Below are 23430 nucleotides of genomic sequence, written 5' to 3' on the forward strand. Positions count from 1 at the left end.
ATAAAAAATAATTTTTGCAAAAATCCATGAAGAACTGTTGTCAGCTGGGAACAAAATCAAAACAAACCACACGTGCGCTTGTCGTTAACGAAACACGAGCGACTTTTTATTAAATTTTAAGCAATTTAATGCTGATAAATATTCAAAAGGAAGTTAGAATTAGGCAACAACGAGGATGACTCTCAAGGACAATCCGGTATTGACGAACTCCAAACCTGATTTCACGAAGAAAAAGACGAAATTCAACGAGGTCTGTTACTTTCAGACATTTCATATAAAAAAAAACTTTAAAAAAAAAATTTTTTTTAGATTCTCAACAATTTAGGAGCTCCTCATGTAGAATCCTTTAACTACATGCTCGCCGAAGGCATTCAGGATTGTGTCGAGAACATCGCCCCGGTCTTTGTTGAACTCACGAACGGCGATAAAATCCGTTTAGTTATCGAAGAATGCACAATCGCGCCTCCCACGATACCCTTAAGTGCCTTGAACGTGAAAGAACGTCGAATTTACCCGACGGAATGTCGTCAACGAGGCGTTTCGTACAAAGGAATGTGCAGCATTCGCATCGGATGGGACATAAACGGGCTCAAACAACCCTCCGTCGATAAGGATTTAGGCGAAGTGCCTATTATGATGAAATCGAGTGCTTGTCACTTGAATGGCTTGAAGCCTTATCAGCTAATTGAGCGTGGCGAGCACGAACACGAATGGGGAGGGCAGTTTTTGATCAAAGGACATGAAAAATTAATCCGAATGTTGTTGATGTCAAGGAGAAATTATCCAATTGCCATTAAACGAAGCACCTGGAAGGATCGGGGATACAGATTTAGTGATGTAGGCGTGCTGATTCGATGTGTGAAGACAGATCAGACTTCGACGAACAACGTTGTGCATTTTATTAACAATGGAACAGCTAAATTTATGTTTTCTTACAACAAATTGTTGTCATATTTGCCAGTTGTGTTGCTTCTGAAGACATTGACGAACTGCACGGATGAATATATTTACAAAGCATTGAGTAAAGGATACGAAGACGACCAATATTACTTGAATTGCATCCAAAACATGATCCGGGAAGTGCACGATGAGAACATCCACACACACGATCAATGCAAAAATTACTTGGGACAAGTCTTTCGTTCGAGATTTTACGGTTTGCCGTCATGGTACAGCAATATTGATGTCGCCGACTTTTTATTGGACAACACAATTCTCATTCACTTGACGGATAATCGCGATAAATTCAACTTGCTCGTGTACATGATCCAAAAATTGTTTCAAGTTGCTCAAGGAAAGTGCTTGGTTGAAGGCGCGGATGGTATTATGATGCAAGAATTGCTTTTAGCGGGACATTTGTATCAAAAATTACTCAAAGAGAAGTTGGAAGGATTCTTGCAATACCTAAAATTGAACATTTTAAAACGTGAGGAAGGTTCGTCGTTCAAACAAAGTGACTTTTTGACAGCTGTTAAGTATGCCGGCAACATCGACCGGAGTTTTGAGAATTTTTTAGCTACAGGAAATATCAGTTCTCGCAGCGGTTTGGGTCTCATGCAGAATAGCGGGTTGGTTATTATGGCAGAAAACATCAATCGGATGCGTTATATGAGTCATTTTCGTGCCGTTCATCGAGGTTCGTACTTCGTCGAGATGCGAACTACTGAAGCGCGTCAACTTCTTCCCGATGCTTGGGGGTTCATTTGTCCCGTTCACACTCCCGACGGCTCTCCATGCGGTTTATTGAATCATTTAACGGTAAATTGCAAGGTTTCGGGCAATCCTGATAAGAAACAAGTTGCTGCCATCCCGAATGTTTTATGTGATCTCGGGATGATACCGCTCAACAGTCAACTCGATTGCACGGATGAAATAAAAAATTCGTACACCGTGATGCTCGAAGGTCGTGTAATTGGATATGTTCACGATAAAGAAGCGAAAAATGTAGTAAATGAACTTCGTTTGTTGAAAATTAAGGGAATTTCAATCCCAAATACGGCGGAAATTGTGTTGGTGCCAAAGAAGAAAGGCGGTCAATATCCGGGAATTTTTATTTTTGTCGGAGTTGCGCGCATGATGCGTCCCGTGCATAATTTAATCGCAGGCGAAATTGAACTTATTGGGACTTTTGAGCAAGTTTACATGGATATTTGTATCAAACAAGAGGAAGCTTACGAAGGAGTGACGACACATTGTGAACTTTCGGATACGTCGTTCATGTCGAATTTGGCAAATTTGATCCCGATGCCGGATTGTAATCAATCGCCGCGGAACATGTATCAGTGTCAGATGGGTAAACAAACGATGGGAACTCCTTTGCATTATTGGCAGTTGCAGGCAGAAACGAAAATGTATAGACTTCAAACGCCCGGAACGCCGCTTTTTAGACCTGTGCATCATGATAACATTGAGCTGGATGATTTTGCGATGGGAACTAATGCGATTGTTGCTGTTATTTCATATACGGTGAGTAATTTTTTATTGAATTTCCAAATTAAAATTTTATAGTTTGAAATTTTTTTTTAAAAAATGGAAATTTTCTTCTAAAAGAGTATTTTTTTTTTGTTTTAATATTTAACCAATTAAAAATTTTAATTTTATCATTTTAAATTTTTTGTAAAATTAGAATAATTTCTATTAACAAATAAAAAATTTCATGTCAACATTTCAAAAAAAAAAAAAAAAAATATGAAAAAATTAAATTTGACATATTTTTAGAAGAACATTTTTCTAATTTTTCATTATTTTTTTCTTGATAATTCCATGAGTTAAAAAATTTAAAAAAAAATTAAAAATTTTTTTCACAAAAAAAAATTACAAAAAATTTAAATAAATTTTCACAAATAAATAAAAAAAAATAAATTTCACAAAAAACAAATTCAAAATATAACTAAATCTCATACAAAAATTTAAAACTTAAAAAGTTATGAAAAAAAATTTATAAAAATTTTTAAAAAAATATTCGTCAAATTTTTAGAAGATAATTTTTCTAATTTTTCAGCTTCATTTTTTTCTTGATGATTCCATGAATTAAAAAATTAAAAAAAAAATTTCACAAAAAAAATTAAGAAAATATTTCCTCAAAAAAAATTTAAAAAAAAACTTCACAAAAAAAATTCAAAAAAAAAAAAAAATTAAAAAAAAAACTTCACAAAAAATAAAAAAAAATAATTTTTTAAAATTGTTAAAATTTAAATTTGACGAAATTCATAAAAATTCTCAATATTAAAAAAAAATTAGAAGGATTATTTTTTAATTTTTCTTAATGATTTCATGAGTTAAGAAATTTAAAGAATTTCTTCAAAGCTTAAAAAAATGTCATCAAAAAATTTAAAAAAAAATCTTTTAAAAATTTATGAAAAAAAAATTAATTTTTTTTTATATAATTTTAACCAAAAAATTTCAGAAAAAAAAAATAATTTTTTTAAATAAATATTTTGAAAAAAAAAAAAAAAATTAAGCATCTAAGCGTATTTAATTAATTTTTTTTAATTTTAGGGATACGACATGGAAGACGCAATGATAATAAACAAATCCGCCTTTGAACGTGGATTCGCCCACGGACAAGTTTATCACTCAGAATTCATTGAACTCAAGAACGACAGTTACTTTGCTCGAGATCCGCATGATCAGAGTCTCGTCAATTTCTTGGATACCGACGGATTTCCTCATGCTGGCACGATATTAACTGCAAAGGCGCCAATGTGTTGGTAAGAAAAATTTTTTTTGTCAATATTTTTTTTTATTTAAGCAGAGTTTGACTCCTTTATTTGGCCTTAAACAACTAACAAAATTACCTAAATTACACTAAAAATCAGAAAATTCGTCTAAACATTTTGCAACAATTTTTGTCGCGCATCATCATGACTTGTTGCGAGTCCAAGGCACGTTTGAATCCGTTGTAGGAACTCGGAAAACGTCAATTTGTTCTTCTTACTGATGACGTTGAGGTAAATGCCGAGCACGAGAATCGCTCCCGACCATACGTATTGGAATGAAAAGGGTTTCGTGAAGAGGATGAATGACAGGAAAATTGTCACAGCCTTTCGTGCGGTAGTTACGAGAGCTGCCATGGGAGCTCCGACAGTGCGAACGAGCGTAAGAACGATTTGAATCCCCAAATAGCCCGTAATACTAAAGACGAAGGCGTAACCGTACGTTGGAATTGGATTTTCCAAGCAGAATTTCGTTCCTGTGAAAAAATCTCCTGTACAAATCATGATCGCCAACAAGTAAAGGAACCCGATTCCATAGGAATAGAACACAACTTCGTGATTCGGAGCCTTATTCTCACGCATCGCCTTTTCCTGTACATTTCCGATGGCGGCATCACACAACAAAGCCATCGAAATCAAAAATATTCCGAAAGAATTGAAGTTTGGTTGAACTTGAGCATCAGCTGAAATGCGAAAAAAATCATAAAAAATCCAAATTTGAAGAAAAATTCAATTTTCTTACCCAACGTGAACAAAGCTAATCCAATACACATGCAAATTGCTGCCAAAAATTCCAAAAAAGAATGTTGTTTCCTCTGAATCACGACACTCCCAATCAAAACGGGCACCAATTTACAACTTTTGAAGATAACTTCCGTCGGATAATTCAAATAGCCCAAGCTGGAATTGCTGAAGCCCATTGTCCCAAGCGTTAAAGCAGCAAGGACGAGATATGTTTTTATCGGGATTTTCCGCATGCCTGTGTGTGTCATGCGTTCGACATAGCCAAAAATTGTGTAATACAAAAATTGCACGAGTGTCAAATACCATCCGTAAGGCTTGAAGCCGTCGAGAGTGAAGATCAGTTCTTGCAAATAGCCGTAAATGAGGAAAAGAACAAACACGCCAACACAACAGAGGATAAATTGTGTCGTCTTGCTGAAGGATGTCAAGTCGAAACACAAAATTTTGACCTGATTTTCAGATTCGCCCGTGCCGGAAACACTCTTCATTTTGCCGTTTGCGTCGTCTTTGGAGTTATTTGTGCCCGTCACCGGAATCTGGATCGTTGTCGTCGTCGACATGTTTATTCAAATGCGATTGTTTACTTTAATAACACGATTCGGTTCATTTTAAAACATTTTTTTATTTTGAAACGTCAACATTTATTGCACTGACATATGAGTAATGTTATCCATACAAAAACAAACTCGCATGGGTTTAAAGGAAATTCGTTTGATTTTTTGAAATTTTTAGTAAAAATCTTAATTTTAGCTTTTATTTGATTAATTTTGACATAAAAAATGAAAATTACAAATTTCGAGTGAAATTTTTGATTTTGCATAATTTTCATGAACTTCTACTTGATGGGTCTTAAACATGAAAATTAATTTTTAAATAAAAATTACGTAAAAATTACGTAAAAAAATACGTAAAAAATACGTAAAAAATCGTTAAAAATTTAAAAAAATTTTTGAATGGTATTTGTTGGTTTTAAATGTGACCATCAAAAATTTTGCAGACAAAAAAAAATTATTTTATTTTATTTTTATTTTTATTTTATTTTTGAAAAAGTTTAATTATTTGTAATTTTTATCATTTTATTCTAGATTTTTGAAAATTGTTTTTTTAATTAAAAATTTAATTTAAAATAATTTTTTTTTATTTATTAATTTTTTTAAATTTTTTTTTAATTGTAAAAAATAATTTTAAGATTTTTTGACTTGAGATTTAATTAAATTTTTTTTTTTTTGTTTCTTTTTAGCTATTTTGACACGAATGAAGCCAAATACGTTGTAATGCGATACAAATCGAGTGAAACGTGCATCGTGGATAACATCAAGCTATGCGGCGGATTAACGAATGGTGTTCCCAAAAAAGCCTGTATCACGTATCGAGTCCCTCGAAATCCCTCTGTTGGAGATAAATTCGCTTCTCGTGCGGGACAAAAAGGTATTTGCTCCCAAAAATGGCCTGCAGAAGACTTACCATTCACTGATTCGGGCATCATTCCCGATATTATCTTCAATCCTCACGGATTTCCATCTCGCATGACAATTGCCATGATGATCGAAACGATGGCGGGCAAACATGCAGCAATCAAAGGAACTGTTTATGATGCGACTCCGTTCAAATTTGGCGAAGATAATACCGCGGTAGAGTATTTTGCGAAACGACTCGAGAGCTGTGGATATAATTATTACGGGACAGAACGGATGTACAGCGGAACAGATGGGCGAGAATTGAAAGCTGACATTTTCTTTGGTATTGTGCATTACCAACGACTTCGGCATATGGTTTCGGATAAATGGCAAGTGCGATCGACGGGTCCCATTGATATGTTGACGCATCAACCGTTGAAGGGAAGAAAACGCGGCGGAGGCGTGCGATTTGGAGAGATGGAACGTGATGCTTTGATTTCGCATGGAGCAGCTTTTCTCTTGCAAGATCGATTGTTCCATGGATCGGATAAGTGTTCGGTAAGAAATTTATAAAATAAGAAAAAAAAAAAATTAAAAAAATAATTTAATTTAATAATTTTTTAATTTTTTTACAAAAATTAAATTATTTATTTATTATTTATTTTAATTAATTAAAATTTTTATGAATTTTTTGAAAATTTTGAAAAATTTTGAAATTCATCAAAAATATTGAAAACAATTGAATATATTTCAAAATCATCAAAAATTCTTTATAAAATGAACTTGTGAAAAAAAATTCTTTAAAAAGAAAATTAAAAAATCGAACACGAATCATAATAAAAATTTGTGAATTTAAAATTTTTTAAAGTTAAAAATTTTTTTTAAATTTTAAAAAATTTTTGTCCTTACTTTTATTTTTATGAAATTTTTTTTTAAATTTTTATGAAATTTTTTTTAAAATTTTTATAAAATTCTTATGAAATTTTTTTGAAATTTTTTTGAAATTTTTTTGAAAATTTTTATGAAATTTTTTTTTTAAATTTTTATGAAATATTTTTGAAAAAAAATAAATATAAAACCTCAAGAAACTCCATCAAAATTTAAAAAAAAATTTGAATTTAACTGAATTTTTTTTTTTTTAGACAATAATTTGCAAAAACTGCGGAACACTCCTCGGACCTGTAGATCAAATCAAAAAACGCACCAACAAAGACGTCCTTAATACTGTTCCCGCGAGTTGTCGACTTTGTGGCGACGGAAATGGCATCGGATACATCGAAATCCCATACATTTTCAAATTTTTAGTTACCCAACTAAGCTCGATGAACATAAATGTGAAGCTGAATTTCGAAAGTACATAAATTTTGTTATTTTTAGAGAAAAATATGATGAAATAAAAGAAAAAAAATTTAAACGAATATTGGTTTGATTTGAAAACGTTTCGTTAAGTGCTTCGTTAATGTATGGATAACGCCTCGTTTAACGCCAAACAGATGACGAGGTAAACAAAGAAGTGTTTGGTGTTGTATCTCATATCAAAATAATCGAAAAATTTGTATTTTTGTCGAAATTAATTGTAAAAAATTGTTTTTTGACGCAAGCGAACGTCTTTCGGGAGCATTAAATATCGAGAATAGCTAAAATTTGCACGAACAAAAACAGGAAAAACTCGAAATGAGTGATGATAGTGCTGAGAATGGTTCTTCGCTGGGAGAAAGTGACGACGCAGAAACAATTAGCAGCAGTACACACTCCTTCGCCACTGCCACGACTGAAGAATATCATCCGGGATCGTCGCAAGAATCGTTTATCGCCGATAGTCAAGCCAGCACATTGCCAAATTCGGATCCTCCGGGCAGTTTTGCGACGCTATCGAACTCATCGCAGGAAAATGTGCAACAACCCATGGATACGGAGCCACTCGAAGGTCAAGTTTTCGAAGTGCCATTAGTGAATGTCGTGCAAGAAGCTGTCGTGATGGTATCGCAAAGTGAGGAAAATCGCGAAAATCGTGAAAGAACGCCATTAAGTTGCAGCCCCAATGACAACGTAATCAAACGAGTCAAGAGTAGCAGTAAGAAACGCAAGAGGTAAGACGCAATTTATTTTATCGATTTTTTTGGGGGGTGTTTAAATTTTTATCTACGTTTCAGACCAAATCGCATCGAAAGCGACATCGAAGATTTGGAAGATGACGATGGCTTGACGTGCCCCATTTGTCTCGATCATTGGGAAATGACGGGATCGCATCGTCTCGTATCGCTGAAATGCGGGCATTTGTTCGGAGATTCGTGTTTGCGACGCTGGTTACGCGAATGTGCGGCGGGAAACAAATCTTGCCCGCATTGCAAAACGAAAGCTGGTCCGCGAGACATTCGCTATTTGTATGCCCGCAAAATGTGCATCGTCGACAACTCGGAAGTGGTTCGTTTGCAAAAAGAACTTGACGGGGAACGACAAAAAGTCTCGTCGCTCCAGATGGAATTGCAAATGTCAAAGATGGAGAACCAAATTCAGCAGAAACTCGTGGTTGAGTTACAAAAACAAATCGCTGAGGCACAATACGCCGCTTACGCCACAAACATTAAACTGCAAAAAGCACGAACTGGCACGTACAAATTATTCTTAGAAAAGACAATTGACATTTCGGCTCAAGCGGGATGTCGTGTTCTAACCTATAATCGCAATCGTCGCTTTTTACTCGCATCACAGAAGACCTCAAATAACCTCTTTCCGGGATATGGGGTTCGTTATATCGACGCAACTACTTTAAGACCCATGAATTATTTGCATCAATCCGCCTCGTCGTTGCGCGATTTGTGCTTTGACGCTGACGAATCGCTCTTTATTGCTGCCTGCAGCGAAAAAACGAGCAAATTGTACGATTTCAACACGAAAAATCTCGTCGAATCATTCCAACCCTCCGAAAATTCGCAAATTTGGTCTTGTGGCTTCGACAAAGTTCGCACAAAACTCTTGTATCTCGGCATGCAAAACGGCAGCACCTTCGTTTATGACATCCGTCAACCTCGTGCCGTGCTGAAAGAGTTCTCAACTCCCGGCGATTTCTCTCCCGTGATAAATGTTTGGAGTGTTCCCGTTTCCAACGACTTCCCGTACGGCGGATGTCTCGTTTGCAAGTTGACTTCTTGTTGGTTCTTCGAATACACTGCCGACCAAAATACCATCCCGATGCGTTTAAATATCGACGGACCCTTCGTTTCGATGCAATATGATGCCAACAGTAGCCATATCCTCATCAATGCTCGTCCGAGTGCGAATCACGAAAGAGCGCGTCACATGTTGGCGGATCTCGTGCGTCTCAATGAATCCATGGCAACACTTCAGATCGTGCAGGAATATCACGGCTCGAAGGTGCAATCGTTCATTTCGCGCAGTAGTCAAGTTAGTTATCGCGATACGACAATCGTGACGGCATATTGCGAAGATCAAAAAGTCATCCAAACGTGGGGCAGAAATGTCGAAAGTACAAGAACTGCCATTTCTGAGAGGATTTTGGATACGTGCCCCGTTTATATTGACAACGAAACGACTTATGTGGCTGCCCTGACGGAGAGCAAGTGTCGCGCTTACAAGTTCACAGACTCTTCTTGACTTTCGCACACGAGAAATTTGACAAAAGAGTTATTATTACCGTTTAGTTAGTAGGTAGGCTAGATAGGACAACCAAGAGATTCTCACACAAAATAAATTTCAAATAAATTAGACGCTAAGTGTTAAGAAATACGAGCTCCATGTACAAAATTAAATGACAAATTAGAAGTTATTAAAATAAACGAGTGCTATTTGCTTTTTCTACTCTCTTAAAAAAAATGTTTTTTAATTCAAATTTAATTATTTAACTCTTTCCCATATTATAATTTAAATAAAGAAAGAAATAAAAAATTATTATTAAAATTTTTATTTAAAAAAAAAATATTTTATTTTATTTTATTTTTTTTTTTAATTTTTGAATTAAATTTTATTTTATTTTACATTTTTAAAAATTAAAAAAAATTTCGAAAAAATTAAAAATTTTTTAATTAATTTTTTTTCTGTCAAGTTTTTACGGAATTTTTTGCGGAAAATGATAAATTAGAGCCATCTGACAAATTTTTATCCATTTGGAGCAAGATTTGACAAAAATTGCTTTGACACAGTTTTTTGATTTAGTTTTTCTCTTGATTTAGTTTTGAAAAAAAACTATGTCAAAGAAAAAAATTTTTTTCAGTTTCAATTTTTTTGCAGTTTTTAGTTTAAAAATGATAAATTAGAGCCCTCTGACAAATTTTTATCCACACAGTTTTTTGATTTAGGATTTAGTTTTTAAAAAAAAAAACTATGTCATTTTTTTTCAGACAAAAATTGCCTTGACAATCCAAATTTTTTGTCAATTTTTTTTTTTGCAGTAATTTTTGAGTTATAAAATGATTAAAAATGATAAATTAGAGCCCTCTGACAAATTTTTATCCATTTGGAGCAAGAACAAAAATTGCTTTGACACAGTTTTTGACACAGTTTTTTTGCTCTTGATTTAGTTTTTAAAACAAAACTATGTCAAAGAAAAAAATTTTTTTCAGTTTCAATTTTTTGGCAGTTTTGAGTTAAAAAATCATTAAAAATGATAAATTAGAGCTGATAAATTTTTATCCATTTGGAGCAAGATTTGACAAAAATTGCTTTGACACAGTTTTTGACACAGTTTTTTTGCTCTTGATTTAGTTTTTAAAACAAAACTATGTCAAAGAAAAACTTTTTTTTCAGTTTCAATTTTTTTGCAGTTTTGAGTTAAAAAATTAATTAAAATGATAATTTAGAGCCCTCTGACAAATTTCAATCCATTTGGAGCAAGATTTGACAAAAATTGCTTTGACACAGTTTTTGACACAGTTTTTTTGCTCTTGATTTAGTTTTTAAAACAAAACTATGTCAAAGAAAAAAAAATTTTTCAGTTTCAATTTTTTTGCAGTTTTGAGTTAAAAAATGATTAAAAATGATAAATTAGAGCCCTCTGACAAATTTTTATCCATTTGGAGCAAGATTTGATAAAAATTGCTTTGACACAGTTTTTGACACAGTTTTTTTGCTCTTGATTTAGTTTTTAAAACAAAACTATGTCAAAGAAAAAAAAATTTTTCAGTTTCAATTTTTTGGCAGTTTTGAGTTATAAAATGATAAATTAGAGCCCTCTGACAAATTTTTATCCATTTGGAGCAAGATTTGACAAAAATTGCTTTGACACAGTTTTTGACACAGTTTTTTTGCTCTTGATTTAGTTTTTAAAACAAAACTATGTCAAAGAAAAAAATTTTTTTCAGTTTCAATTTTTTGGCAGTTTCGAGTTAAAAAATGATTAAAAATGATAAATTAGAGCCCTCTGACAAATTTTTATCCATTTGGAGCAAGATTTGACAAAAATTGCTTTGACACAGTTTTTGACACAGTTTTTTTGCTCTTGATTTAGTTTTTAAAACAAAACTATGTCAAAGTATTGATAAAAGAGCCCTCTGACAAATGACTATGTTTTTGACACAGTTTTTTTGCTCTTGATTTAGTTTTTAAAACAAAACTATGTCAAAGAAAAAATTTTTTTTCAGTTTCAATTTTTTTGCAGTTTTGAGTTAAAAAATGATTAAAAATGATAAATTAGAGCCTTCTGACAAATTTTTATCCATTTGGAGCAAGATTTGACAAAAATTGCTTTGACACAGTTTTTGACACAGTTTTTTTGCTCTTGATTTAGTTTTTAAAACAAAATAAAAAATATGTCAAAGAAAAAAATTTTTTTCAGTTTCAATTTTTTTGCAGTTTTTAGTTAAAAAATGATTAAAAATGATAAATTAGAGCCTTCTGACAAATTTTTATCCATTTGGAGCAAGATTTGACAAAAATTGCTTTGACACAGTTTTTGACACAGTTTTTTTGCTCTTGATTTAGTTTTTAAAACAAAACTATGTCAAAGAAAAAATTTTTTTTCAGTTTCAATTTTTTCGCAGTTTGTGTTATAAAATGATTAAAAATGATAAATTAGAGCCTTCAAATTTTTATCCATTTGGAAAATTTTTTTGATCCATTTTTTTGGAGCAAAACTATGTTTTTGCTTTGACACAGTTACACAGTTTTTTTGCTCTTGAAGTTTTCAAAACAAAACTATGTCAAAGAAAAAATTTTTTTTCAGTTTCAATTTTTTTGCAGTTTTTAGTTAAAAAATGTTTAAAAATGATAAATTAGAGCCTTCTGACAAATTTTTATCCATTTGGAGCAAGATTTGACCAAAAATTGCTTTGACACAGTTTTTGACACAGTTTTTTTGCTCTTGATTTAGTTTTGAAAACAAAACTATGTCAAAGAAAAAAATTTTTTTCAGTTTCAATTTTTTTGCAGTTTTTAGTTAAAAAATGTTTAAAAATGATAAATTAGAGCCTTCTGACAAATTTTTATCCATTTGGAGCAAGATTTGACAAAAATTGCTTTGACACAGTTTTTGACACAGTTTTTTTGCTCTTGATTTAGTTTTTAAAACAAAACTATGTCAAAGAAAAAAAATTTTTTCAGTTTCAATTTTTTTGCAGTTTTGAGTTAAAAAATGATTAAAAATGATAAATTAGAGCCTTCTGACAAATTTTTATCCATTTGGAGCAAGATTTGACAAAAATTGCTTTGACACAGTTTTTTTTTTTTGCTCTTGATTTAGTTTTTAAAACAAAACTATGTCAAAGAAAAAAATTTTTTTCAGTTTCAATTTTTTTGCAGTTTTGAGTTAAAAAATGATTAAAAATGATAAATTAGAGCCTTCTGACAAATTTTTATCCATTTGGAGCAAGATTTGACAAAAATTGCTTTGACACAGTTTTTGACACAGTTTTTTTGCTCTTGATTTAGTTTTTAAAACAAAACTATGTCAAAGAAAAAAATTTTTTTCAGTTTCAATTTTTTGGCAGTTTTGGGTTATAAAATGGTTAAAAATGATAAATTGGAATAAAAAAATTAAAATTAAGAATTTTTTCGCCTCTATGCATACCCAAATATTTGTTAAAAATTTTTTGCTCGTCAGTGTCGTTGTTTACATCTTCAGCTGTTCACATTTTTGTCTCATTACGAATTCCATCTGCCGCAATTTGTTTGAAAAACAGAAAAAATGACTGAACCCAATTACTGCATTCGAGAATTCGAAATAAATGACGATTTGTGTCTCGATTTGCATCAAATGTAAGTTAATTTTTCCCTTTTCTCATCAAAAAATTACCAAATTCATTATTTTCACTTTCAGAATTGAAGGTCAAGTAAGCGCAGTTGTATGGGATGCAAGTATTGTTCTTGCTCGATACCTTATTCATCGTTGCAACAGCTCCCCAAAGTACTTAAAAGGCAAAAATATCCTCGAATTAGGCTCCGGTTTGGGATTGTGTGGCATGACAGCGTGTTGTTTGGGAGCAAAATCCGTTTTATTAACAGATTTAGACGAAGCAATCCCATTATTGCAAGTAAATGTCGACAAAAATAAGGAAAAATTCGATAAATCTACAAAAGTTGAGGTAAAAGCACTCAAATGGTCAACGGAGGATGCCGCCAAATTGATAGAAAATGAAATATTTGACGTCATTTTGGTTTCGGATTGTATTTATTACGAAGAATCTATCGAACCGCTGATTGAAACTCTCGTAACTTTGCTCAAAGAGAAGGAAACAAAAGTCCTGCTGGCTCAAGAACTCCGAGAATCACAAAAACAAATCGATATTTTCAAAAAATTCATCAAAACAGCACGAGAAAAAATAATTTTTAGAGAAATTTCTGCCGCGGAACAAGATCCGGACTACCAATGTGACGAAATAATGCTGTACGAATGTTCGAGAAAATAATATTTTTTTGTATTTCATCTTAAAATTAACGAATTCGCTTATAATTAATTCAATAATCTTTTATATCTCTACAAAACAATAAATTTAACTGTTATCATCGGGCCTATTGAATAACTTATTTGTATAAATAGATGCATTTTGTCTACAATCGTTCAAGAAATTAACCTATTGACCTGATTCACGCGTGCTTTACGATTATTTCAATGTTGTGTGGTTGATTCGGGTATCGTTCCTTCCGCTATCGCCTCTTTTTTGAGAATTTTTCCTCCGGAAAAGCCCAAAAAGCCTCCCGTGACACTCGCAAGTCCTCCAGCTGCCATGAGGGATGCTCCGGTTTTCATTCCTGCGATCAATCCAAGGGGACCTAATCGAAAAAAATCAAATTTTTTAATGAATTTCAAGCAAAAAAGGTAATTTTTTTTAATTTTTAATAAAAAAAAATAAAATTTACCTGCAATACATGTTCCTATCACAGCTCCCATCAACGGATAAGCCGCTTTTTGATACTTTAGAGCCGTTCTCAGATGCGACGTTCCCTGTTCAACGCTAATTTGCGTATCTGCAACGTTTTCACTGACACGTTCAACGGGCTCTGCTTGCTCATGCACCATATCATGTACTTTTTTAAACACTTCAAACAACCCAGCCAACTCATTTTCGATATTTTCCATGTCATGAAGCAATTTTGTTCTCGCCTTTAGCTGATTTTCATCCAACTCATCTAAGCACATTTGTATCGGAGGAATGGAATCGTCGTCTAGATCCGCAATTTGATCGGGATTTGTGTTAATTGGCGTCGTTTTCGGTCGCAACTCCATATCCAAGAAACTTTTGACTTCCCGCAAGGCTTCATCTTTCTTGCACGCGATTCGTTGATCGAACAATTCAAGGTCTTCGGGTTTCGTGAAACGTGCACGGAGTTCTTGTATCTCTAAAATTGTGTTTTTAATGTTTTTCACTGTGCGAATTGCACCGACTTCTTCTCGTTTGACACCCTCGCTACAAGATAATTGGTTGATGAGTCATCAATGCGATAAAAAAATGCATTTACTTACTATTCGTTTTTATGTAGAAATTTTTTGATGTTTAATTTGTGGTCCTTTAGTTGCTTTATCTGCTTTTGCACTTGATTATTGAAATTTTCTATCGCTATTTCTGCATGTTTTATGCTCAATGCCATGTTTACGGGTTAATTCATTGAGCGGTATTAGGGTAGAAAAGCTAAAAATCTTCTTTGTTGCTACTTCCTTGTGTTTTTTTGCGTCTCTCTTGTGATTATGGCAACAGCTGATTGGTCGTTTGTTGTTAACGGATGTGTCATGTAAACGTCAAAAACAAAATTTTAACGGATTTTACCGCATTTCGAAGAAAAAATGCGGTAATACCATCGTTTTAGTCGTTTTTGACTTCCAAGACCTCAACTTCGATCTCAGGTCTTCCGCTGTTCTCCATGCGACGCTTAATTGAAAGTTCTTTCAAATATTCTCGATACGTTTCCATCAATTTGGAGTATGTTGGTTCATCTCGCTCGAAATATTGGCTCATGTCGGGTTGAGAAGTGAACAAATCCGGATGTTCTCGTTTCATGTGACCCTCAAAGCCTCGTTGACTTTGCCATTGGGTGTTTTTGCACACGCCACAGCGATATTTGGATTTTGTATGATTAGTTATTAAATGCATTTTTAAGCGTTGGGTCGTTGTAAAAGCCTTTTCGCACAAAAAACATCCAAATTCCTTGACTCCTTCGTGAGATTTTTCATGAGCATCTAAGGCACGACGCCCCGGTAGACGTTTTTGGCAATAAGTACAAAGCCATTGTTCACGAATGACATGAAATCGATCGAAATGAGCCTTTAAATGGGCTTTTGTTTGGTATCTTTTGTCACAAGTCGTGCATTTGAACTGAAATTCTTCATTTTCCGTGTGAGATTTCTCATGATTCGTCAAAGTAATTTCAGATGCGAATTTTTTTGCGCAAATTTTGCACTTGTAGATCAATGTGTGTGTCTTTACGTGTTGCCCCAATTCATATTTATCCGAGAATTTTAATCCACAGTACTTGCAAATGCCTTTTTTCTCTTCAGGTAACGAAGAATTATAACGCGGGATGAGTTTTTCATGCACTTTATAGACATGCCTTCTCAAATTTTGAGCTGAAGTGAAGCTATCGCCGCATTTCGAGCATAAATATGTCTTTTCCCGTAAATGAAGCGCTATCAGATGCTTTTTCAGCAGGAATTTGTCAACGAATCGTCTTCCGCAATCATGACATTCGAATAATTTTTGATGAATTTTCATGTGAATTCGCATTCGAACCTCGTTAAATACTTTGCCACAAATTTCACATGCCTCGTCGGGTTTTTGGTGCATTTTTTCAATGTGTTTTTCCAAGTTGTAACGCTTTGTGTACTCTTCTTTGCAGTAAAAACACTCGTATTTGCCTGAGGGACCGATTTTGAAGGTCATTTCTTGCTCTTCGTCAAACATGGAAAGATCTTGTTCCGTGTGAACTTGTTGAAGATGACGACGAACCATCGAAGGGATGCCAAATGCCTTCGAACAACCCTCGACGGGACATTTTTCAGGTCTTGTATGAGAAGTTTTCATGTGAGTCACGTGACTTTGTTTTGAATCTGACAATTTTTCGCACAAATTACAGACAAATTTGTTGTCTACAATTGTAAATGAATTTTTTCGCAGCATTTCATCGTCTTTTGAATCCATCGAAACAATTTCTGAAACAGAATTTTGCTCGAAAACCTCATTTTTAGGATCAACTTCCATCGATTCGCCCTCAGAAAAGAGAATTTCTTCCTCTTCTCCTTTTGTTTCCGTCGAAAATCCAATTTCATCTCGCACTTTACTCAAGATTTCGTTTGATTCAGCACAATTTTCCATCAAAATCATGAAATTTAAAACTTTTATTTGGCATTTTGTGCAAATGGTATTCGGCAATGTCCGATCTTGCAACTCCAAAAAGCTCCATATCGCACTTGTGATGGGAACTAATTGAGCTGAACCCTTGCTATCATCTTCAGTTTCCAAACAAATTCGACAAATTTGAAGATTTTTCAGGAAAAATTGTTTGATGTTATGGATGACGACTTGTTGCTGCAACTAAAAAAAAAATTTTTTAATGAAAATCGAGATTTTTGGGTAAGATTTAATTAAAATTTGAATTTTTAGGTAAGAAATTTTACTTACTTCATTTTTTGTGGATACTTTTTTAAATTTTTTTGTATCAAATTCACTTTCAGAGATCATTTTTGATGAATTTTTAGGATTTTTCTGAAGAACGAAGCGCGACGTCGATCGTTAATGCTGTTTTTAACGAAAATTCTGTCAATGAAACGTCAAAAAAAGGTAAACAAAACAAAGTACTTGAGAAAATTTTTCAGAAAAATCACTTTTCTAATGATAAATTGGGTAGTTTTATGGTTTGAGGCTTGAAAAACGTAAAAAGGAGCTCCTCAGGCGTTGGTTTCATTGAAATTTATCGAGATTCGTAAAAATATTTCTTCAGGTGAGTAATTTTTGTAAATTTTTCCAAAAATTTTTTTCAATTTTAAAATTTTTTTCTTTTAGTGTCATGTCAAAAACTTGTATCGTTTGTAATTCCTGGCCCGAATTTCAGCGATTTTCCGAAAATGACTTGTTCGAGCTCGTTTCTGTGACCTCCGAAGATACCGCAATGTTGGATTGGTTATCGATGAATGTTATTTATAACGATATTGATCCCTCTATCTGCGAGGCCCACTTTTTAAAAGAAAATTTCACGCGAGATTGCGACGAACGAGGCTTACCTCTTCTCCAATTGGCGAATAATTCAGTAACTCCGACTTTTGTGACGTACGAAGAGTGTTTGTCTAATAATAGGATCAGCTCTTACACGGATTTCCTCTTGCATTATCACAAATGTCTCAATACGCAGCCAAATTGGAACATGGAAGCGACCGAAAGTGAAGTAACGTTCATGTTGAAGCGTTATGAAGTCATAATTCGCGTAAAAAGCAACATGAAAGTTATTGTGCAGGAAGGAAATTCAATTTTTGAAGGCGGTTCGATATTGGAATCGAATTTAAACAACGGATTTGCCGAATTTTGGTCCAAAATGAGAAGTTTGATGCTTTTTTGTGAGGAAAATCACCCGTTAACTGATGTCATGACACGTTTGGGAGCTACCATCATGCTTGAAACGAACGATGAGGAGATGTTCAGCTCATTAGACGACGTTTTATGTTACATTAAAACGATTCTCGATGAAAATTGGCTTTACGAATCTGTCCCCGAGAACAATTTCATCGTCGGATATCAACTCCAATCAATTGGCATCCCAAGAATATCGAAATCTATAAGAGTTAACCCTGATTTTTCGATGATTGGACATGTAAGCGGCGAAATAATTGGTACAAAAAATCCCGGAACGATTCGTTTTTTGCAATCCATGAACCAGCAACCCATCGAAGTCGTTGAAACGGAAGACGAAGAAGCGAATTGGAATGTTTCTGGTGTCGATCCGTCAAATCCCGATCAAATTCAGTCGTTTGAAATGCTCGTCGAACGCATCGGGGAGCATATTTTACCCGAATGGCAAGTTGTTGTTGTCGATACGAACCTGTTGCTGTACAAAACGGATATGAGAACAATTCCAAAACTTAAAACTGTGATACGAATCAACAAAAATTTGAATTGTTCGATGTTTGTAAATGAAACGGGGATCGTTATGAGTTCAATTATACCGGGATTCGAAGAAAGTATCTTGACTTTTACGACATTAGAGCTGTTAATGGGGGAACAAATCGAATTATCAACGAGTACGGATGACATTGTTGCTCCTGAAATCGAAGAAGGAGAAATTTTACAGGAAAAACGAAGAAATGACTTTCAAGAAGACGAACCTGCTTCAAAGAGACAATGTCCCGATGGCGATTCTGATGTCGAAATTATCACAGATGACCCTCTCGCGATAGTTGAACCGCCAAAACTACGGAAAAAATCTCTTCCCGAACCATCTTCGAGTCTCAAATGTCCCGAATGTGGCGAAGTTAAAGCTAATTCAAGCGCTTTGGCACGTCACGTGATCAAACATCAAACGGAATTCGAATGCCAGCTATGCGGGATTGTATTTTCCACGCCTCAGGAGTTACGGAGTCACATGGATTCGACGCATTCAACTACAGTATACTTCAAATGTAGGCATTGTCAAAGGACATTTGCGTTGGAAAAGGACTTAAAAACTCATATTAATGCTGAACATTCCGTAAATGAGCTCTGTCCGATATGCGATGCGCCTTTTAAAAGCATGGAAAATATGTACGAGCATATTAAAGACACCCACAGGATACGAGATCCCGAAGGAAGAAGCATTTGTCCCATTTGTCGATCCGCCTATAAGCATAGTTACACGATGAATCGCCATTTCAGAGATTGCCATATAAATTATCCGCATTTTAAACACTTGAAATGTCGATTTGATGAAAGTCCTTTGGTCACATGCAGGTTGTGTGGGTTACAAAATGAACAATATAGCTTTATGATGCGACATATGAAGCTACATTTCCCGCAAAAACGGAAAAAACGAACTGTTGTAACTTTTGAACAGATTCCTGTTGAAGAAGAAGGCGAAATTTGTAGCGAAATAATCGAAAATAACGAAATTTATGACGAAATAATTACCGGAGATGACTTCCATGAAGACTTTAATTCGATAAATGATCAACAAAATTACCTCGAAGAAGGAGAAATTCAAAATTATGACCAAGAAGTTGAATTTCAATGTCCAAATTCAGGCTGTTCCTTTACTTCCAATTCAAAAGAAGCTCTCGTTATCCATTCAAAATGTCATAAAAACCTGAATTTGAGTCTCCATGACGAAGCAGAAGTAATAAATCTCTCTGACGACGAAGACTCATCTAAAAAAGAGAAAGAAAAACCTTATCATTGTACAGTTTGTCCGTACAAGGGAGCAACTTACGCGAATTTGGCGCAACATCAAGGATATCACAAGTCAAATTTTCAATGCGACATTTGTGAGAGATATTTTCCATCGAAATTTCTCCTAACTCGTCACAGGAAAATTCATGCTGGGCGAGATTATGACCTACGTGCGACGAATTACGGGCAAAATATTGAAGAAGGGGAGGTTTTGCCTGTCAAGGAAGTCGTTAGTGCGAGTTATGTACAAATTGTTGATGAGTCGCTTGGGAATTGCGATGAAATAGATATCAAAGAAGAGTCCATATTAGGATAAAAAGTTGCAATAAATCATGAAAATAGATTAATTTTGTACTAAATGAAAACTTTTGTTTGTTTTTTCCTATCAGATTAGATATTGAAGGCAAAATTTCCATGTAAAGTACCTCTGAGAATTGAGAAAATTGTTAATTTATAACTCAGTTTTGAAAATTTTTCCATTTTTAAGATTTTCTTTAAATAATTTTTTGTTACAGGATACTCAAACTCCAAAGTATTAACTTCAGTTCTAAAAAAACAGTTCTAAAAAAAATAAAATTTTTGGTCAAGTTTCCATCATCAAGCATATGAAATCTAAGATTTTCTTCATTTTTCGTTAATTTTCTTGACTCAAAATTTTATCAAAATTTTATAAAATTAAAAAAATAGAAAAAGTAGTCGTCTAAAGAACGACATACTATACCGCATTTCGATATTACATACATATCTTTATTGTTGTCCTCACTTTACAATTTCATACTCCTCATTTCAATTTTCCGAACTTTTTATCAACTACAGACTTTCCATTGAAATGCATATATTTCATAATTTTGTACCCCTAATTTCACATTTTCGTACTCCTCGAAAAAGAAGAAAAACGGTCATGAAATTTTTCAAGTCAAGTTTTAATCAACTTTTGATCGATTTCAAAGCTAAAATTGAATAAATATTCATTCTAAAATTGAATAAATATTCATTCTAAAGTTCATTTCTGTTCATATTGGGTCGATATTTGACGTAACAAAAAAATCAGAGTTTGGAGGTTCAAACTCTGATTTTTTTTGCAAGTCATTTTTTGATCACTTTTAAGCCTAAAATTGAATAAATATTCATTCTAAAGTTCATTTCTGTTCATATTGGGTCGATATTTGACGTAACAAAAAAATCAGAGTTTGGAGGTTCAAACTCTGATTTTTTTTGCAAGTCATTTTTTGATCACTTTTAAGCCTAAAATTGAATAAATATTCATTCTACAGATGATTTCTGTTCATATTGGGTCGATATTTGACGTAACAAAAAAATCAGAGTTTGGAGGTTCAAACTCTGATTTTTTTTGCAAGTCATTTTTTGATCACTTTTAAGCCTAAAATTGAATAAATATTCATTCTAAAGTTCATTTCTGTTCATATTGGGTCGATATTTGACGTAACAAAAAAATCAGAGTTTGGAGGTTCAAACTCTGATTTTTTTTGCAAGTCATTTTTTGATCACTTTTAAGCCTAAAATTGAATAAATATTCATTCTAAAGTTCATTTCTGTTCATATTGGGTCGATATTTGACGTAACAAAAAAATCAGAGTTTGGAGGTTCAAACTCTGATTTTTTTTGCAAGTCATTTTTTGATCACTTTTAAGCCTAAAATTGAATAAATTTTCATTCTAAAGTTCATTTCTGTTCATATTGGGTCGATATTTGACGTAACAAAAAAATCAGAGTTTGGAGGTTCAAACTCTGATTTTTTTTGCAAGTCATTTTTTGATCACTTTTAAGCCTAAAATTGAATAAATATTCATTCTAAAGTTCATTTCTGTTCATATTGGGTCGATATTTGACGTAACAAAAAAATCAGAGTTTGGAGGTTCAAACTCTGATTTTTTTTGCAAGTCATTTTTTGATCACTTTTAAGCCTAAAATTGAATAAATATTCATTCTAAAGTTCATTTCTGTTCATATTGGGTCGATATTTGACGTAACAAAAAAATCAGAGTTTGGAGGTTCAAACTCTGATTTTTTTTGCAAGTCATTTTTTGATCACTTTTAAGCCTAAAATTGAATAAATATTCATTCTAAAGTTCATTTCTGTTCATATTGGGTCGATATTTGACGTAACAAAAAAATCAGAGTTTGGAGGTTCAAACTCTGATTTTTTTTGCAAGTCATTTTTTGATCACTTTTAAGCCTAAAATTGAATAAATATTCATTCTAAAGTTGATTTCTGTTCATATTGGGTCGATATTTGACGTAACAAAAAAATCAGAGTTTGGAGGTTCAAACTCTGATTTTTTTTGCAAGTCATTTTTTGATCACTTTTAAGCCTAAAATTGAATAAATATTCATTCTAAAGTTCATTTCTGTTCATATTGGGTCGATATTTGACGTAACAAAAAAATCAGAGTTTGGAGGTTCAAACTCTGATTTTTTTTGCAAGTCATTTTTTGATCACTTTTAAGCCTAAAATTGAATAAATATTCATTCTAAAGTTCATTTCTGTTCATATTGGGTCGATATTTGACGTAACAAAAAAATCAGAGTTTGGAGGTTCAAACTCTGATTTTTTTTGCAAGTCATTTTTTGATCACTTTTAAGCCTAAAATTGAATAAATATTCATTCTAAAGTTCATTTCTGTTCATATTGGGTCGATATTTGACGTAACAAAAAAATCAGAGTTTGGAGGTTCAAACTCTGATTTTTTTGCAAGTCATTTTTTGATCACTTTTAAGCCTAAAATTGAATAAATATTCATTCTAAAGTTCATTTCTGTTCATATTGGGTCGATATTTGACAAAACAAAAAAATCAGAGTTTGGAGGTTCAAACTCTGATTTTTTTTGCAAGTCATTTTTTGATCACTTTTAAGCCTACAATTGAATAAATATTCATTCTAAAGTTCATTTCTGTTCATATTGGGTCGATATTTGACGTAACAAAAAAATCAGAGTTTGGAGGTTCAAACTCTGATTTTTTTTGCAAGTCATTTTTTGATCACTTTTAAGCCTAAAATTGAATAAATATTCATTCTAAATATGATTTCCATCAAAATCTCCATGATTTTTAAATAAATAAAAAAAAATTTTTTGGGGCACAGTGTTACTGACAAACAGACGACAAGTCGAATTTAATACCGCATTTTTTCTTCGAAATGCGGTAAAAAATTTAAATTTAAAAAAATTAAAATATTTAAAAAAATTTAAAATATTTAAAAAAAAAATTTAAGTATTCATAAAAATTTAAAATATTTAAAAAAAATTTAAGTATTTAAAAAATTTTAACAAATTTTAAAAATTAAATCTAAAAGATTTAAAAAAAATTTAAAAATTTAAAATTATTAGGTATAAAAATTTTGTAAAAAATAAATTTTTTTTATTGATATGAATTTTCTAATAAAATTCATAAATTTGTAATTTTTTTATTGGAATTAGATGTTCAAAATTAAGAAAAATCTTTCGACATCGAAAATCTAAAGAAATAAAAGAAGATTTTTTTTATGAAATTTCGAACTAAATTTCTATTATTTTGAAATAAAAAATTTACGAATTTCATAAGAAAATTTATATGAAGAAAAAATTTATTTTTGCAAAATTTTAATAAATATTTTAAATTTTTGACATTTTTAAAATTTTATTAAATTTTTATTTTTTTTTTAAATTTTTGAATTTTTTAAAATTTCTTAAAATTATTTAATTTTTTTAAATTTTTAAGATTTTTAAAAATTTTTCAAACTTTATTAAATTTAAATTTTTTTTTTAAATTTAAATTAAAACT

The 23430-nt window shown here is 32.5% G+C and overlaps 7 protein-coding genes across 7 annotated transcripts; 4 read left to right on the top strand and 3 right to left on the bottom strand.

The window, feature by feature from the left end:
• Positions 1 to 86: 86 nt before the first annotated feature.
• On the top strand, positions 87 to 7265 carry LOC134832833 (DNA-directed RNA polymerase I subunit RPA2). Its single transcript, XM_063847019.1, has 5 exons — positions 87 to 250; positions 310 to 2466; positions 3499 to 3710; positions 5701 to 6415; positions 7000 to 7265. Exons 1-5 carry the CDS (start codon positions 176 to 178, stop codon positions 7216 to 7218), a joined length of 3378 nt encoding a protein of 1125 aa, XP_063703089.1. The 5' UTR covers positions 87 to 175; the 3' UTR covers positions 7219 to 7265.
• Positions 3727 to 5108, bottom strand: LOC134832834 (adenosine 3'-phospho 5'-phosphosulfate transporter 2). The gene is made up of 2 exons (XM_063847020.1): positions 4459 to 5108; positions 3727 to 4399 (listed from the first exon to the last, which is right to left on the bottom strand). The coding sequence occupies exons 1-2, from the start codon at positions 5018 to 5020 to the stop codon at positions 3828 to 3830; spliced, it is 1134 nt and encodes a 377-aa protein (XP_063703090.1). The 5' UTR covers positions 5021 to 5108; the 3' UTR covers positions 3727 to 3827.
• A 105-nt stretch (positions 7266 to 7370) lies between the features above and the next one.
• LOC134830402 (E3 ubiquitin-protein ligase RFWD3-like) lies at positions 7371 to 9671 on the top strand. The gene is made up of 2 exons (XM_063843870.1): positions 7371 to 7947; positions 8011 to 9671. Exons 1-2 carry the CDS (start codon positions 7532 to 7534, stop codon positions 9470 to 9472), a joined length of 1878 nt encoding a protein of 625 aa, XP_063699940.1. The 5' UTR covers positions 7371 to 7531; the 3' UTR covers positions 9473 to 9671.
• Positions 9672 to 12948: 3277 nt separating this feature from the next.
• Positions 12949 to 13830, top strand: LOC134828387 (protein N-lysine methyltransferase METTL21D). Its single transcript, XM_063841355.1, has 2 exons — positions 12949 to 13066; positions 13128 to 13830. Exons 1-2 carry the CDS (start codon positions 12996 to 12998, stop codon positions 13714 to 13716), a joined length of 660 nt encoding a protein of 219 aa, XP_063697425.1. The 5' UTR covers positions 12949 to 12995; the 3' UTR covers positions 13717 to 13830.
• On the bottom strand, positions 13699 to 15021 carry LOC134828386 (syntaxin-17). Its single transcript, XM_063841354.1, has 3 exons — positions 14772 to 15021; positions 14168 to 14715; positions 13699 to 14080 (listed from the first exon to the last, which is right to left on the bottom strand). Exons 1-3 carry the CDS (start codon positions 14894 to 14896, stop codon positions 13917 to 13919), a joined length of 837 nt encoding a protein of 278 aa, XP_063697424.1. The 5' UTR covers positions 14897 to 15021; the 3' UTR covers positions 13699 to 13916.
• Positions 15022 to 15098: 77 nt separating this feature from the next.
• Positions 15099 to 16998, bottom strand: LOC134828385 (zinc finger protein ZFP2-like). The gene is made up of 2 exons (XM_063841353.1): positions 16921 to 16998; positions 15099 to 16833 (listed from the first exon to the last, which is right to left on the bottom strand). The coding sequence occupies exons 1-2, from the start codon at positions 16978 to 16980 to the stop codon at positions 15109 to 15111; spliced, it is 1785 nt and encodes a 594-aa protein (XP_063697423.1). The 5' UTR covers positions 16981 to 16998; the 3' UTR covers positions 15099 to 15108.
• A 104-nt stretch (positions 16999 to 17102) lies between these two features.
• LOC134828384 (uncharacterized) lies at positions 17103 to 19987 on the top strand. Its single transcript, XM_063841352.1, has 2 exons — positions 17103 to 17239; positions 17302 to 19987. Exon 2 carries the CDS (start codon positions 17306 to 17308, stop codon positions 19964 to 19966), a length of 2661 nt encoding a protein of 886 aa, XP_063697422.1. The 5' UTR covers positions 17103 to 17239; positions 17302 to 17305; the 3' UTR covers positions 19967 to 19987.
• The last annotated feature ends 3443 nt before the right edge of the window (positions 19988 to 23430 follow it).

The sequence above is a fragment of the Culicoides brevitarsis genome, chromosome 2 (assembly GCF_036172545.1).
Source record: "Culicoides brevitarsis isolate CSIRO-B50_1 chromosome 2, AGI_CSIRO_Cbre_v1, whole genome shotgun sequence".
NCBI classification, from domain to species: Eukaryota; Metazoa; Arthropoda; class Insecta; order Diptera; family Ceratopogonidae; genus Culicoides; species Culicoides brevitarsis.

Excerpts from the sequence above, each read along its gene's own strand:
- LOC134832833 (XM_063847019.1), top strand. The coding sequence starts at position 176 with ATGACTCTCAAGGACAATCCGGTATTGACGAACTCCAAACCTGATTTC. Across the intron at positions 3,711-5,700 it reads GCAAAGGCGCCAATGTGTTG|CTATTTTGACACGAATGAAG; the intron begins GTAAGAAAAATT and ends GTTTCTTTTTAG. Across the intron at positions 6,416-6,999 it reads ATGGATCGGATAAGTGTTCG|ACAATAATTTGCAAAAACTG; the intron begins GTAAGAAATTTA and ends TTTTTTTTTTAG.
- LOC134832834 (XM_063847020.1), bottom strand. The coding sequence starts at position 5,020 with ATGTCGACGACGACAACGATCCAGATTCCGGTGACGGGCACAAATAAC. Across the intron at positions 4,400-4,458 it reads ATTAGCTTTGTTCACGTTGG|CTGATGCTCAAGTTCAACCA; the intron begins GTAAGAAAATTG and ends TTCGCATTTCAG.
- LOC134830402 (XM_063843870.1), top strand. The coding sequence starts at position 7,532 with ATGAGTGATGATAGTGCTGAGAATGGTTCTTCGCTGGGAGAAAGTGAC. Across the intron at positions 7,948-8,010 it reads AGCAGTAAGAAACGCAAGAG|ACCAAATCGCATCGAAAGCG; the intron begins GTAAGACGCAAT and ends TCTACGTTTCAG.
- LOC134828387 (XM_063841355.1), top strand. The coding sequence starts at position 12,996 with ATGACTGAACCCAATTACTGCATTCGAGAATTCGAAATAAATGACGAT. Across the intron at positions 13,067-13,127 it reads TGTCTCGATTTGCATCAAAT|AATTGAAGGTCAAGTAAGCG; the intron begins GTAAGTTAATTT and ends TTTCACTTTCAG.
- LOC134828386 (XM_063841354.1), bottom strand. The coding sequence starts at position 14,896 with ATGGCATTGAGCATAAAACATGCAGAAATAGCGATAGAAAATTTCAAT. Across the intron at positions 14,716-14,771 it reads TTTCTACATAAAAACGAATA|CGAGGGTGTCAAACGAGAAG; the intron begins GTAAGTAAATGC and ends ATTATCTTGTAG. Across the intron at positions 14,081-14,167 it reads GATAGGAACATGTATTGCAG|GTCCCCTTGGATTGATCGCA; the intron begins GTAAATTTTATT and ends TTTTTCGATTAG.
- LOC134828385 (XM_063841353.1), bottom strand. The coding sequence starts at position 16,980 with ATGATCTCTGAAAGTGAATTTGATACAAAAAAATTTAAAAAAGTATCC. Across the intron at positions 16,834-16,920 it reads AAGTATCCACAAAAAATGAA|TTGCAGCAACAAGTCGTCAT; the intron begins GTAAGTAAAATT and ends TTTTTTTTTTAG.
- LOC134828384 (XM_063841352.1), top strand. The coding sequence starts at position 17,306 with ATGTCAAAAACTTGTATCGTTTGTAATTCCTGGCCCGAATTTCAGCGA.